Source organism: Phaethon lepturus, unplaced genomic scaffold (assembly GCF_000687285.1).
Source record: "Phaethon lepturus isolate BGI_N335 unplaced genomic scaffold, ASM68728v1 scaffold13474, whole genome shotgun sequence".
Classification (NCBI taxonomy): Eukaryota; Metazoa; Chordata; class Aves; order Phaethontiformes; family Phaethontidae; genus Phaethon; species Phaethon lepturus.
The window spans coordinates 1-16,353 of NW_010534094.1; the positions used below are offsets into that span (position 1 = coordinate 1).

The 16,353-nt window shown below is 44.3% G+C and overlaps 1 protein-coding gene across 1 annotated transcript; it reads right to left on the reverse strand.

Moving 5' to 3' along the window:
- Window positions 1–597: 597 nt before the first annotated feature.
- VCP (valosin containing protein) lies at window positions 598–14,545 on the reverse strand (the record flags this gene model as incomplete). The annotated part of the gene is made up of 13 exons (XM_010285423.1): window positions 598–973; window positions 2,217–2,429; window positions 3,510–3,632; window positions 3,743–3,907; window positions 4,562–4,674; window positions 5,702–5,837; window positions 6,087–6,220; window positions 8,034–8,136; window positions 8,548–8,679; window positions 10,431–10,561; window positions 11,565–11,707; window positions 13,875–14,047; window positions 14,434–14,545. Coding segments are annotated over 13 exons (1,993 nt in total), but the record flags the coding sequence as incomplete, so codon positions are not given.
- Between the last annotated feature and the right edge of the window lie 1,808 nt (window positions 14,546–16,353).

Consider the following 16,353-nt stretch of genomic DNA (forward strand, 5'->3'; position numbering starts at 1 on the left):
TGTTTGTAAACAGCAGGTCCAGCAAGGCACAGTTCCTCTTCAATTTCCATTTCCCACCTCCACATTCTACATTTACTTTTCTTTCACAGTACAAGAGTCTTTTCCACCTTGCCATAACAGGCTTTCCTGTTCCTGCACCATGGGCAAAGCTCCACTCTGTGACAAAGACCTGCTGTGCTTACAGAATCACAGAAACACTAGGTTGGAAAGGACCTTCAAGATCATCAAGTCCAACCATTAATCCAGCGCCACCATGTCCCCTAGACCATGTCCTGAAGCGCCACATCCACACGTTTCTTGAACACTTCCAGAGATGGCGACTCCACCACCTCCCTGGGCAGCCTGTTCCAATACCTGACCACCCTCTCAGTGAAGAAATTTTTCCTAATATCCAATCTAAACTTCCCCTGGCGCAACTTGAGGTCATAACCTACACCATAACCTACACCTAACCATACACACCAACACCCAGCTTTGTTGATACCTAGCCTCAGAGCTCAAGCCCTCCCCTATCTCTTAATTTTCACCCTTCAGGGACTGAATGTTTCCCAGCTCCATACCACGTGGAGCAGTCACCTGGCCCTCTACTCTGTCCCCAGCTTGTGAGGAGCACATGCAGCACACAGCAAACCCAAGTCGGATGCAGTCAGGGTGCAGATCATACCTTGGCAACTGGCGATTTCCTCAGGTTGGCCTTAAGAATAGCAACCCGGGACTTCTCGTCAGGCAGGGGGATGTAGATGAGTTGATCCAGGCGGCCGGGGCGCAAGATGGCTGGGTCGATGATGTCTGGCCTGTTGGTGGCACCGATGATGAAGACATTTTTCTTGGTGGACATGCCGTCCATCTCTGTCAGGATCTGGTTGATGACGCGGTCTGCAGCACCACCACCATCACCAATATTCCCACCTCGAGCCTTTGCAATGGAGTCCAGCTCATCAAAGAAGAGCACACAAGGGGCTGCTTGGCGGGCCTACAAAAAGCAAACGGGAAGAATTACCCCATTTCAATACCACCCAGCAAGGAGCACAGTGATTGCACACTAAGCCTACTCTACCGTTAAAGCAGCTCGGAGGAGTACCAGAGTGCTGCTGCTGCAAGGAGACCTTGGAGGAGCTGCTCCAGAACAGTCTCCTGCCACACAAACCCTCAGTTAAGTTCTCCTCAACAGCAAGCTGCATTTCTCCAAAGCTGGGAGCATTGTGAGCCAGGCAGAAGAGTGGTAACTCCAGTGACTAGAGGGAAAGCCAGAGCCCATCTGCCTGGACCAGAACCCTCCCTCTGCAAGATCTGGGGACGTCAATTGGTTATTTAGGCACTCAAGGCATATCAAGTACATGAGATATATCCAATGGAAGGGGGAAATCCAACCGTTGTCTTCAGCTACCTAATGGGTAGTTGTAGGGACAAGGGAGCCCGACCTTTCTTCAGGGTGTACAGTGAAAGGATGAAAGACCACAGGCACGAATGGCTGCAGAGGAAATTCCAGTTACAAATGAGGAAAAAAAAATTCTTTGCAATAACAGCGCTCAAACACTAGCACACATACCCAGAGAGGCCAGGGATTCTCCACCCTTTAGCACATGTTCAGAACACAAGGCCCTGAGCAACCTGATCAAATTTCCAAGTTATCTCCCTGCTCCCTACAAACAGCTGGACCAGATGGCCTCTGAGGTACCCTCCCAACCTAAATTTTTCTCTCTCTCCCTCCTCTGCTCTTTCAGCACCTTCCCTGACCACAAGAGTGAGGATTCCCAGGATAATTCGGGCAGATAACTCCTGGGACAGGGGGTCACACTATCTATGGGGTAACTGGGCAGTAGAAGTGAGTTGCTTTCTAAGCGATGTATATTGCAGGACAAGGACCCATTTGAAAATCCGTAGATCGTGACAGCTAATGAGATGTCAAGGTAAGTTTTATGGGAGCAGAGGGTATCTATGCCACCCTAACACTAGCTTCACTGCTAAGGCACCGGGGCATTTATCATCCTGCAACAACAGATGCAAATTGCAGCCAGAGAAAACAGTTCCAATAGCTATGCTGCCAAAGAGGATTAACTCCCTAACACCAGGAAAGCATCCCCAGCTCTTAGTGCAAGTGGGGAAAACACGGAAGACACAAACAAGAACCAGGCCAGTAAGACAGACGCAGTGGAGACAATGTTCTGGGGGTACCTCAGCACAAACATAGCACAAGGAGTAGAAGAAACACTTACCTTGTCAAAGATCTCGCGCACATTGGCTTCAGACTCGCCAAACCACATGGTGAGCAATTCTGGCCCCTTGATGGAAATGAAGTTTGCCTGGCACTCATTGGCAATGGCTTTGGCCAGCAGTGTCTTACCACAACCAGGTGGCCCGTAGAACAGAACCCCTTTTGATGGGGTCATACCAAATTTGAGGAACTTGTCTGGGTGCTCCACAGGATACTGAAGGAGAACAAAACAAACACCTCTTGTGATGAGCCAGAACAGGCCTGTTCCTTAGAATCACAGAATGGTTTGGGTGGGAAGATCACTTAGACCAACCTCTCTGCCATAGGCAGGAACATCTTTTACTAGATCAGTTTTGTCCCTCCTCCTACTAGAAACACTACCTGAGATTTCTGGTGGGTTAAATACAAGATTCTGCCTGTTCAAGGCCACTGGAGTTTTTAAATGGACACTGGTTTGAAAAGCATCACAGCTAAATTGGAAAGCTGCCTTAAACAGCCTGTTCACCTCTAAGAACTAAGTACCGGCTCAGGTAGTTTTCCAGGACATTTAACCCCAACTTCACTCTGCCCTGCAGAAGCAAAAGGGAACAGCTCATTATCTAACCTATTCACTCTGCCCTCCAAAGACATGCAAGGTGTCTGATGTGAGCATTTATCCTCAGCCATAAGGTCAGAGATAGGCGATGATTTTAACATGAGAAAATTAAGGCTGAAAATTGGGTTCTTTTATTCACAGACAGGATGTTTCTACAGTGCCAACACAAAGCAGGAGCATATCAAATCCAAACGATGCCAACGCAGCCACCAGGAGTTTACACAGACCATTCACGACTTTTTGTCCCAGCCTTTCCCTTCACAGAAGGCTTCAGAATTAGTTCTCACCTGTCCCTGTGCTAACACTGATGGGAAGCCCTTCAGAGGCTCTCTGCATGACAATCTTCATCCACTTTCTGGCATATGAAGCCACAACATAAGAGGATGCTCAGCAGTGGTCCCACTGCTGGTCTCCACTTAAGAGAAGCAGAACTGCTGCTGTTTCTGCTTGTAGCAAACACCCACCCATGATGACACTGTAGACCTAGCTAAGAAAAGCCTGATGCTGCTTCCCAGCACCTTCCTCTCCAAGTTCAGTAAGATGGAACAGCATGGTATTTTTAGTCCATTACAAGCAAATATCATTAAAACCTCTGCATTTAGCCTGTTCACATTCCCAAATGTGAACGGGAATTCTGGATTTTATTATTATAAATTGTTATTCAAGCTGACCAGGCAAAAATTTGTTGGAAATCCTTACCTGTACAAGCTCCTGGAGTTCTCTCTTTACATCTTCTAGACCACCAATATCTTCCCAGGTAACTTGTGGCACCTCCACCACAGTCTCCCGAAGAGCAGAAGGGTTGCTCTGGCTCAGAGCCCACTATCATTAGAAGAAATGGCATTGTATGAATTCTAACACATTACATTCACTTGCTTCAGATAAGCAATTAGACATTGCACCCAAAAGAACAAGGGGCACTCCTGCATTACCCTGAAGTCATCCATGGTCACAGCCAGCGAGTTCATTACTTCAGCATCAATAGTTTCATCTTCTAGGTCTATGAGATCCATCTTCTTTCTGATAGCCTGAAGAGCAGCTTCTGAGCAAAGAGCAGCCAAGTCAGCACCAACATGGCCATGGGTCTCGTTTGCCACCTGAAAGCAGAGTACTGACTATGACTCACAGGGATACAAGCAAGCGCTCTGCAAGGGCAATGCATGCTCTGGCACTCCAGAGCTGCAACAAAGCTCTGGAGGACAGGAACATCCATGCTTTGCTGCAGATTCAAGGCAATTGCTACCACATATCTAACGGGCAAAGACACCGCTGTTCCACCTCCTACTTGAGATCAAAGCTGCAATTGGAATTCAGATGGTATGCAAAAAAATAACCATCAGCACTGCAGATCTTCATTCAGGACAGATATTACAGAAACCATCCAGTTTACATGTGGTGTCCAGTGTCATCACATTGCTCACTAGCTCTGCATGAGCTGTTCCAGGCTCGCTTTACTTTCAGAGACAATGCCACAGCAAACAGACCCAGGAGGACAGTGGCAAGGCACTTCCAAACTGGACTGATACGTTTGTCTCACTTAGCCATGCCATTCTTAACTAGCGAGTGAGGATTTTTGGTCACTGGTAAACTAGTCAGAAGGAAGCCCAGAGATCACACATTCACTCAGTTTCACACTGTCCTAAAGGAGCAATTAATTTATGCGACAAGCCTTAACAACTCTTCCACTACAAAACAGAGCATCAGAAACGTCTGTCTGCAGAGACAAGCTCTCCTAATAGCACGCTACTCACCTGTTCCAGATCCACATCATCAGCCAGTTTCATATTTTTTGTGTGGATCTGCAGGATCTCCAAGCGCCCAGTGGCATCTGGGATACCGATATCTACCTCTCTGTCAAAACGACCTGGGGAGTACAAAACATACGTTGAGCTGCTGATTCTGCAAACTAGAGGAGCTGCAGTTGCTGCCTTCCTCTGACTGAACAACATGATGACAAGCCACAAACACATACAATTTCAGAAAATGCGAGAGCTTTGGGTTTCTCATCTATCAGCACAGTAGCAGAGTCAGATCAGAGAAGGAGGAAAGGCTTTAACCATTTAGGGAAAGTGAGACTACTGTACTAACTAGAGTTCAAGATTATATGACTCAGAGGATTGTTAGTTTAGTAACTTTTTCTGAGCCTCATTTATAGGTGGATATGCTTCCCCAAACCAACACACCATGAGACATTTTTCTTTATTTCTACCTTTGTGTCCTCTCAGCACAAGAGTCTGCAAATACTGAGAGATTCAACTTTTCAGAACTTTCATAGCAGTACCCAAGTGATGAAAAACATGAACTGCCCCAGAACTACCTGCAGAGGTAGGAAACCTAGGTATTATTGCAGTATTTACTACGGCATGTACACCTATCATTTGCCTCTAGCCATAGCTGTGCATTCAAATGCCTCACTACACATTAAGAGGCCTTTCTCCCCTGCATACTTGACTGGTTTGCTATTACAGACTTTACCAACTGGTCATACACCAGGTGTTCACTCACACTGCAAAGTTTCAAAAACCTGAATCTCAAACTACAGGACCTCTCATCAAGAGAAATCAGACAATTCAGAGCCTTCTGCAGCTTAAGGCATGAACATTCCCTTAAGCCTTTACTCCTTCAGTTTGTCCTTAAAATAGCTTCACCTAATTGAGGCCACCACACTTTTCTACTTCAAAGTATTTTTTTATTTCTACAAGTTCTAACCTAATACGGCACAGAAAATTATACCAAAGGCTAGAACCCTACAATTTCAAAACAAGCAGCTGGAGACAAGTGAATAGTTTGTGACACACAGAAGATGTTTAGTATTAATTTCTGCTCAATCCTTCCAAGACCACTGAAGCACGGTATGTGATACACAAACAAGAGACTGCAATCGTGGTTACCAAATCGCCTGAGTGCTGGGTCGATGCTGTTCGGTCTGTTGGTAGCTGCCATAACAATCACATGTGCTCTCTGTTTCAGTCCATCCATAAGAGTCAACAGCTGAGACACTATGCGACGTTCCACCTCTCCGTGTGTCTGTGGAGAGAGTGTTTGCAGTTAGACAAAAAGCTCTACAACACAGCACAGGAGCTAGTACTGCACCAGAGCAGACAGGACAGCCACGAGCTGTTAAGAAACGTGTTGTACTATATCTGATTCTTCTCACATCCAACTGAAATCAGGTGCTAAGTTAAATACTGCTTTACCCTGTAGTCAAAAGCAGACATTCATGCCAGCGGCTACCAAAAAGGATGCACCTCTTTACCTTCTACAGGCTTTCTTTACCTTCTCTCTCTTGGGAGCAATAGCATCCAGTTCATCAATGAAGATGATGGCAGGAGCATTCTTCTCTGCTTCTTCAAAGGCTTTCCTTAGGTTACTCTCAGACTCACCAGCCAGCTTGCTCATTATCTCAGGACCTGAAAAATAGCAGCACTGTGGCACCCAGAAGAGAGGCAGCTAGCCCCAAGGCATGGTGCTGAAATTTTTTTAGTACAACGTTCACACAGGAGACTCTGTATTTCAAGCCAAAGCAAATACTATCAAGAAGATTCTCTAAATTTGCAGCTGAACAGGCAAGAACAGCATGCAGAATTACTTTCTATCATTATTCTGGTGTTTCTAGTTTACTCTAACAGAATGCAGTGCTAGTAAATGAGCTACCTTTAGCTGCTTCTTTCCTTACCCTATTTCACACTTGGTGAGCTTCTCTGTAATGTGCCACCACACACTGTTAATGCCAGTCCTAGCTTGCAAGAGAAGCAATCGAATTATGTGGTGATGAATTACCAGGGCAGGGAAGGAAAAAGCTGTAAGATACTGAAGCTGCCTTTGGCTTACATTACACAGGTATACATTTACCTCTGTGAGATCCTATCATTTTTTAAAAAAAAAAACAAAAGAAAAAAAAACCACAACAAAAAACCCCAAACCCCATCTCCTCTCAACGAACAAATAAAAAAAATTAACACACATGTAAGCACATCAATCCCAGAAGAAAGGACATCATTCCCCCAAGATCTACAATTGGTGAACACTAGTGCAGGCTTACAGATTTATTCTGTTTTTACAGATTTTTCCATCACGCTGATGGGAATGGCAATGAAGGGAAAATATGCTTCTAAAAGATCCAAGAAAAAGAAACCTGACTCTCAGGAGTGCAAAGCTGCTAGCTGACTGAAGCGCACCAGCTGCAGAGCCACTGGTGTGGGCTAGGAGTATTTCATTACAAGTTACTCACCAGTTCATACCAGCTCTGTCTACAACACCGCCTGCAGCTCCAGGCTTGGGACCAACAGACAGAGAACGCATCACTAGCTCTGACAATGTTATTTTTATTATGCAATAGAAGTACAAGTGTCTAAAGAAATGGCTGGCTCATTAGCATTCAGCGACAGCTTCCACACACTTTAGGAAGCATATGACAGGGGCGGCATATGGTTAAAACCAGCCCATTTACATCTGATACCTCGAGATACAAAGCAAGCCACTTCCACTGGTCACTGCTACGTTGTGCTATACGTTCTTTTGCGATCACCTTCACGGGCCTACGATTGAAATCAGGAAAAACAAAGCAGCACTCCCTAATATGTTCAGTTATTCCAGCACGGACTACAAAATGGGACAGAACAGCAGCGAGGAAAATCAGAATCTGGTCCTTACTGGACATAAACCAGTAACCATCTCAGCTGCCACAGGTGAGAGTTATCAATAGGAGATTGTATCACTTGTAGCTAAGCCCCAAGGTACTCATTATAGCTTTCAGGAAAGTTCCTCTCAATTCATGTTACGTGAAACAGAACAGGTCTTGTGGCTTACTTGAGCAGAACGAGAAATCCACAGCTGATCAGCTTCTTTTCTGAATGGAACATGGTGGCAGCAACAGAAACAAGCGTCCTGCACCCATATACTTAGAATAATCTCACCACTTCACTGTAAGTTCTGCCATCACCAACATAAGTGAACACCCTGCCAGACAGACTTCAAGTCCTTGCATTGCAAAACGGACTTCCAACCACCCTGCTACAACACAACCAAGCTTAAGGGAAGTGCCACTACAGATGCTTCCACACAAATGGCCTCTAAGTCTCCCCAGAGGCACACTTGAAAGAGGTAAAGAAGGATGTCAGAGAGACAACGTGGCTCTACAAGCCCTGTTAATACCATTCATTACCAGAAGATGGATGAATAAGCACACAGCAGATCTGGGGCCAAAGCAGCCACACAACTTACCATTGATCAGGAAGAAGAAAGCCCCCGTTTCGTTGGCCACTGCTCGGGCAATCAGTGTTTTACCAGTGCCGGGAGGACCATACAGCAAGATCCCACGTGGAGGCTGAGGACAAAGGCAAGAGACTCAGGTGGTGAGCTAGTATCTGAATGCTTAAGTAGCTTCTGAGTGAAATTTTAAGCATTTCATAAAGCCAGTCCAAAATTGTGATGCAAACTCATGAAAACAGCTGCCATCCCAGCATTTCTATCAACACTCTTACTACTTTGCATGACACACAAACAAAAGCCTTGCCAGTAACTGACAGCACTGATTCAAAGCATCACTCCACTCTACAAGTTGCCAGTACTTTAATCTGTGTCCAAAACAGGTAAGGAAATACTTTCCTAACACCAGCATTAAAAAAACCCCACAAATCACTTATCTGCCCCCACCTCCGCCTCATAAACCTCTGAGACCAAGAGTCATCTAGAAGGGTAAGCCCACTCATCCACTTAGTGCACAACGGAGGCTTACCTTCACCCCTATGGCCTTGAAGAGCGCAGGGTGTCGGAGGGGAAGTTCCACCATCTCTTTGATTTGAGCCAGCTGCTTCCGGCAGCCACCAATGTCATCATAGCCCACTTCATTCAGTGACTCCTCTTCATCCTATCCGGAAGGAAATTTATTAAACGTTTCAGTGAAAACAATAGTTCAACAACACCTCCCAGTCTACAGAAGCCCGGAATCTGGGTTGCTGCTCATGGATGATGCAAGAAATGCTTCGCTTTCGAGATTCTCACTTTCAAGTCTTCCTGGTGTCTTCTACAATTGTTTCTTAGCTCTCTTTTTCCAGACTTACAAAAGGAATTGTCTGCACGTACCTAGACCTCACCAAAGCCCACTCTCTTGAGTGACAGCCTCTGCTGCCAGGTTTGCTACAGACTCTAGCAGAAAAAAAGCTCTGGGACCATCTGATATGGCTAACAAAGACAGCAATAGACAAAGCAGCTCAGTATAAAATACAGTTATTCCTTAAACTGTAAGTGATACCTCTAACTACTTGACGTACTCTAGCTACGATACAGTTCTCAGATGTAGTGTTGCCTTTTGGGATTGACTCAAATTAACAGATAATCTTAAAATGCACACATGTGGGTAAGATCAACAGTAACAAACTCTTCCAGTATAGCCCTACAGCATCCATTCATTTGGCTGTCCAAATCTCTGCTGACCTTAGCCATTTGTAACATTAGGCCATACTAATAAAACAACACAGCCTGGAATCTCAGAGGGGCTCAGTCCAAGCCCCATAAATAGGAACTACTACTTCAAGCAGGTAACTCAGGGTCTGGCCCTATCAAGTACTGAAGGTCTCCAGGTTTGAAGATTCCTGCCCTCTCTCGGCCCTGCTCCAGAGTTGGGGGAAACCTTTTTCATGGTATCTCCTGAGAATTTCCCTTGATTCAGCTTATGACACTGCCTCTAGTCCTGTCCCTGGGCACAGCTCTTAGAAGAGCCTGGTCATCTACCCTTTCACATTAGGCATTGCCAGTAAGCCTGACTCTTTGCCCACCCTTCTCCAGACTGCATCATCCCACTCTCCCAGGCCTTCCTCATTCATTCTGACCTCCAGCTCCTCATCACTTTGGCAACCTTGGCTGAATATGCTCCTGTCTGTCTCTGCTGTGACCTGAAGAGGCCAAACTGGACTCATCTAGTGCCCAGATGCAGTCTCACAAGTATAACATAGAGGTGAATTTTTCAGAAGGCAGCTAACTACAGACCAGCACTCACACTGATTTGCAGGTGGTAAAAAGGCAGTGGGTGAAGCATGCAACCGCCTTAGCTCATTTATCTGAGATTTCCTACTCTGTAACACTAAGGTAGCCAAGCACAGACAAGCCACTCAGGCTGCCTCAAGCTAGATACCTTAAGGGACTAGGGCAGCGGGGGGAGGGGAGGAAGCGGATTAAAAATCAACCATTCTAGGATTTCAAATTTCTCACTGAAAAAGCACTGATCGTTGTTTTTTCATGTGGCATGAAATTTAGCAACATTGTAAGCCCTCCCTGCTATGGATCAAGGGAACTTTGGAATTAAAAGATACATCTAAGTCCAGTATGAGACATCTGGAAGCAGATGCAAAACCAGCTGCTGCCAAAGTATGGCATCCTGTCAGCAAACTTATGCACTGGTGCTGTGTCAGTGTATGAGGAAGGACCGGAGTACACCTCTCTGACTACCTACCTTCAGCAGCAGCTCATCTCCTGAGACCAGTTTCTAACCATTACACTTGATACACAAAATACCAAAACAAGAACTGCATGCACTGTGGCTATCAAGGACTATCACCAAAACACCAAGATTCTGGACAGCGAGGATTCAGTAGGAGAACTGCGCGGCAGGATTCTGCTCACCTCTCGTTTGATGGGCTCTCCTTCACAATGGATCACTGTGTCCGGAGCCACTATGCAGTACGGACTTGGATCTGTCTCCACCACTTTGAACTCCACTGCACGCATCCCTCCACGCACCAAGAAGATGTCACCTGTAAAACCCCACACTTCAAGCAACCTGCTGCAACCGAGGTCTGCAAAACGTCAACCCTTGTGCTACCGACATCCCCAGAGGACAAAGAAGTGGGTTACACAGGCATACGCTGCTGGCATTTTTAACACTGCTCTGCATTTTCAACTCCAGAGCTGCAGGTACTATGACTGCCCAAGCATCATTTACATGCGCAGCAGTTCAAGTTCTCAAATTTCATCCAGAAACAAACAGCAAACAAAACCAGCAAACAACAGAGAAGAATACCCTGCCTAAATACAAAACACAAAGGCAAGGAATCACATTTCTTTTCCATTCAGTTTCGATTTAAGATTTCTAAAACAGGCAAAAAGTGCTAACTAAATAAAAATTAATTTTTAAGTTATTAAAACTAGGTGTTACTAGTTGTAACTGGTTGTCTCCAGAAGCAGAATAATGTATAATGCTGCACTATGATTTCAGTCTAAACTGGGCTACAGAAGCTGGATAACTCCAACTTGTGTTTATATTGTATTAGGACCTATTTGTTCCAGCAGAAATGCTACCAGCACAACTCTAAAAGTGCATTTGGTTTTCTAAGCACTCTCCCCATTATTAATTAAATTACTTTAATTAATTACTTAAATTACACTTCACAAAGAAGTGAATTTAGTTAGAGTGCCAGCTGGTATATCCAGTCAATTCATTAATACGTGGGCAACTCCCCAATTCCACCAAGTCTTAACAACGTAGTTTAATGAAATTTTCTCCTGCATTCTATGTGAGCCTTTTCTGATGCTCTCCCATCTCATGTAGCAAAAAAATGCAGAACTACCAGCAGCAGATATCACCCTTTCTTCTGAAGATTAGGAAAAAATTAAATCAGCATCAGCAAAATCTCACTCTATGGGTGTCAGTCTAATGCTTTGCAGAGATCTGTGCCAGCTTCTAAAAATTCTCTTTATTCATTCCCAGGACTAGCTCACACTTGCTTCCTTCAAGACTTCAATAACAGGCACTATTACCTTTCCTGATGGGTCTGTATGCTTCCAGGAAGTACGGCTTGAGATAGACCTCAAACAGATTCCCTGTGATCCCTTCTACCGTGTCATCAATTGGCAGCACATGGATACGTTTGCCATATTTCACATCTGGGCAAGGCTGGATGCTGCAACAGAAAAAAACTCCCGTTAGCTACATCATGTTGGACTTACATGGAAAAGGCAGTGATATCCCTTCCCAGGCTAGTACCAATGCCAGAAAGGACCTTCTGAAGCCTTTGGTGAGACTTCCCACCTGCCAAAGAACATTTCAATGCTGACAAGGCAAAAATCATGCCCATCAGGAGCTAGCCTTCACAACACACACCTTCCTTCACTCTTCTCAGCCCTATCCAAAGCCACTGGGGAGTTTCATACCTTCTTCCTACCCCCTGCTCTTCTGCAGCCCCCCTCACTATCCCCAAAACACATTCACAAGTTACTAATGCTGCCTAAAGATGTGTGAGCGCCACAACCTAACTTTTGTTTCAACAGGGAGCTACTGATGAACCAGCTGCAAGGGAAAGGGAGCCAGGGGAAGCTCTCTTTTCCCTCATTTCTCTCTCATGACCTGCTCCAGAGAGCAGAGTTCCTGTTGCTGATAACCCCGATTGTGAGCAAAGGCTCTCACAGTACCAACCAGGGGTTACCAGCTTGCAGCCAGGTGCCTGTCAGTCACACTTGGTGCAGGCTGACATTTAGGTTAAAGTCCTAAGGCTTCTTCTCCTTTTTAAAATACAGACTTCAGTTGTTATTTTGCAGTGTAGGCCAACAGCCTACTGTAGCAATAACTCAGAGTATCAAGCTGTGGCAGAAAGTTCAGACTGGCTCTGCCAGCTAAGAAAAACCAATGTGGAATAAGCATGTGACTTCTCATATGCGACTTTGCTCAAGGCTCTTAATAGCTTCTTTTACCCCATGCCTTATAGAGAGGCTACAGCAGAAGGATAAAAGAAAAAAAAAAAGACAGACTGACCCCGAAGTAAAACAGTTGACAGATCACAAGCAGGAAGCGATTAGCACATGAATTTGGATTTTGGCAGAAACCAGGCCACAGAATGTAACACAATACACAGTTAAAGATCAGCAAGAAAAACTCTGAGGACAAGAGATGTGGAAATTCTCTGACCTTTGCAACAAAGCTAAGGCAATCAATAATACATTTGGGGTGCTGAGAACCAGTACAGACACAGTCCCAGCAGAGAAGGGGAGAGCACATGCTGAACTGTCACACTAGAAAGGACTCTCAACAGTAACCTCACATCAGGTTAAAGTAAGGATTCACCTTTATTTTAAATCTACAGACTGGCTCAAAGCACTGTTCTGTTCCAACTACAGTGGTGTTTAAAACTTGCATTTTCTAGTGGTAGAGGGATGTGTGGAATAGTCTCACTCCTCTCCTTTACAAAGTCTGTACAAAACACATTTTCCATTTAAGGATTATTCCAGAGATCACCCTGAGAACTCTCGTGTCAGAAACCAGGCTCCAGAACATCCAAGACTAGGACAGTGCTCAGGAGGAGGAGCTGTTAGCTATCCCATATTTGAGCCTACAAACTAGCATTTTTGTGTTTAAGAAATGCTCACACCTTTTTCCCCCCTGCTCCCATCACAGAATGGAATCTGTCTCCGGTAATCAGAGATGTATACTTCCATGTTTTTCCTCTACTTTCTACAAGTGTTGCACAACAAAATTCCTGCAACACTTTTTAAGCATTCTGAATTTTAAAATTATCTGTATAACAAAATCGGAATATAAACATCCTTTGTGGATTTTTAACCTTGCTTTTTGACCGCTTCGTGTTTTTGTCACTCACTTCTAGCAAGTTTTAACTTCTGTTTGTCACAGGGCAGCTCAGACGCTATGAGATTAATTACAATGTTGCTTAATGCCTTCCACAATTAACACTGCAGGCATTAAAAATTTAGACAACAATAATTTACGAGTTCACCTGACAACACGAAATTTGGGAAGACAATTGTGACAACAGGGAGATAAAATGAACCACTCAATTTAATTACAGGACCTGGGCTTGGGAAGGTCCTGAAAAGACTTTAAGAATCTTTAGCATCATTTTCTAGTATTAATGAGTACATAAACAGCCAGAAACACATAAAAAAGTAAATGGAGATCCCCAATGTAAGACACACACTTGAAAACATTTCTGTGACTTCTTCTGGAAGATGTAAGGTTCCTGCAGACCCTGCCTCTGCTACTGAACTCAATCAATTCAGAGCCCGCACACACATTTAGACAACCCAGGAGTATGTAACAGTTAGCAAACAAGTCCTCACCTGATCACGTCACCCAGGCGCACTCTCAGGTTGTTGCGAACAACCCTATTCATGCGAATCTTCTCATCTGAGCAGGTGTCATCTGACAGAACAATGCAGACAGCTTCTCTCCGCTTCTTTCCTTTTAGCAGAACAGTGTCTCCCCTGAACAGCTGCAATTCATCCATTTTTGCCTGTAAACAGTAACAGTATTAGAACAAGCTTTTGACAAAACAAGAATTCAAGCATTTAAAGGGCAGTTACTTGACTTTGGAGAATTACATCTTGGAAGCAATATACTAAATCCACAAGGACAGAAGCTCTCACTATGCTGGTCAAGAGCTAATCCTGAAGCCAGACTAAGGGCACAAGCTCAACTGAATCCGACAAGTTGAGAATCAAAATATATTTTACCATGGGAGGGTGTTAGAAAACAAGACAACCCACTTCTTGCCCTTGTCACTGCTGCAGCTTCTGACACCAATACTTAGATCAATGTTGCAAAGCTACATTTCAAGTTAATAACAGCAACAGCTTGCAAATTACCAGATTAAATGCTTTGCTTTTATAGATGACACACCTGGGACAGTGACACAACACTGTTGTCTTCATTGATGGCTTCATCAACGATTAACCGATTGGGCCTGTTCTTCTGCTTCAGAATAGCAGTCGATAAGTCATCCGCTTTAGAACTGGTGAAGAAAACAGAAGTTACAAGTCTGATACTGCTCCCCCCTTGTTTTCGTCACCGCTTTCTACAGGTTTCTTTGCTGCCTTGTCATTTAGAAACTATACTTGTTTGTAGGACAAAGGAGAACACTTCTCCCAGGCACCAGTTGCAGGAGCTCAAAGCACAGTATTTTCTGTCAGTAATTATAACTACTTTGCTAGCCTGAAATGGAAATAGGTATGAAGCTATCTCTGAAAATAAGTGGTCTGTGAGATGTTGCTGACCGTAAGATGTTTTGCCTAAAAGAATTAGTCAGGCTCATCTGAAATCACATGTAACCACTGCCACCAAATCAAAAGTTCAAGTCTATTTGGTGTCAAATCCCAGATAAATAGGGGAATTAAAGGACAATGCTGCAGCTCCCCTGACAGGAAGAGTAGTAAGAGTTTAGCCTGTCGAGGTCTATTAGTTAAACCTAGCAAGCCAGTAGAAATATTCAAGTGCTCATGAAAAATGGGGTTTTCTTTTTAAATATAAGCATCTTTCCATAATACCTTAACAGCAGTCACTGCAGCTCTAGCCCACCACACAACAAGAAATGTGGCAGATAATTCGTTTGCCTTGACAAAATGAAGCAAATCAAACAGCAAAGAAATGGAAGGCAGATTAATTTCCTTCAAAACGTAATATAGCAAATAATTCACCCTATGAAGGAAACATGAATTTGAACCAACTGATTCCCAAAGAGCTCTTGGAAGCTGTACCTCAGCCTGCCACAACAGTGGCAGACTGTTGTAACTTCCCTTGGAGGGCACCTGAATACTTTCTCAAAGTGTTCCAGATATGCTAGTGTCTGAGGTCAGAACAAAGAACTTTGCACAGTTTGGTTTGATTCTGACAAAGAAAATAAAGTCTTCCTTTGCCCTAAGCAAGCAGCAAGCACCAACAAAGAGTAGGAAGCTTTGTAGACAACAGTGTTGGTTGTACACTTTGGCTCCATTTCACTCTTTTAGGGACAAAATAACCAGAAGACATCAAAATTTTAGTGGAAGTGGCAGAGCAAGCAGCTACACAGCACGAACGCAGACCGTGGCAGCAGTGTGTCACTTGGCACGCTCACTGCATTTTTAAAAGTACATCAGAGACGGGTGACATACCTACAGTGTGATGTTGCCCAAGAATTATAGAATCACTTAGGTTGGAAAAGACCTTTAAAATCATCAAGTCCAACCATTAACCTAGCACTGCCAAGCCCATCACTAAACCACGTCCCTAAGCACCAAGACAGACTATGCAGTATTGGCTCCTTTCTTTGATGCTTAAAAGGGGAAACAATACTGAGCAAGCCTATGAGGGCAGCCAGCTTGTTTCCAAGAGGTTTTCAAGCTTCACATAAGCCCTGGTAGGATAGAAAACATGTTGGAAATGAGAGACAACGTTTTTTTAAGTGAACAAAAGGAGGAGATGCAAAACATGTCTCTCCTGGACTGCTAGCACTGGGAAAGTTGTGTTTTCCTCTCTTCACTGAAGAGTGCAAGAATTAAGACATTGACATCCATCCCTTTCACTGACCACAGATCCATATTATGGATCCATTGCCTGAACCCAAAAAGACACAAGAAAGAAGCTCATGAATTCCATCTTCAACCTAAAATGTGGTCTTGGTAGAGTTCTAAAAGGTCTGGGAGTTTGGGATTTCCAGGAAAACTGAGAAAAAAGTAAGAAAACTGAACCAACACATCATCAGGCCAGACAAGATCTTGTGGTTAAAAGAGTGGATAAAAACAACCACCTACTTGTAAGGACCTTGCCTCAACATTAGCTTCTGAA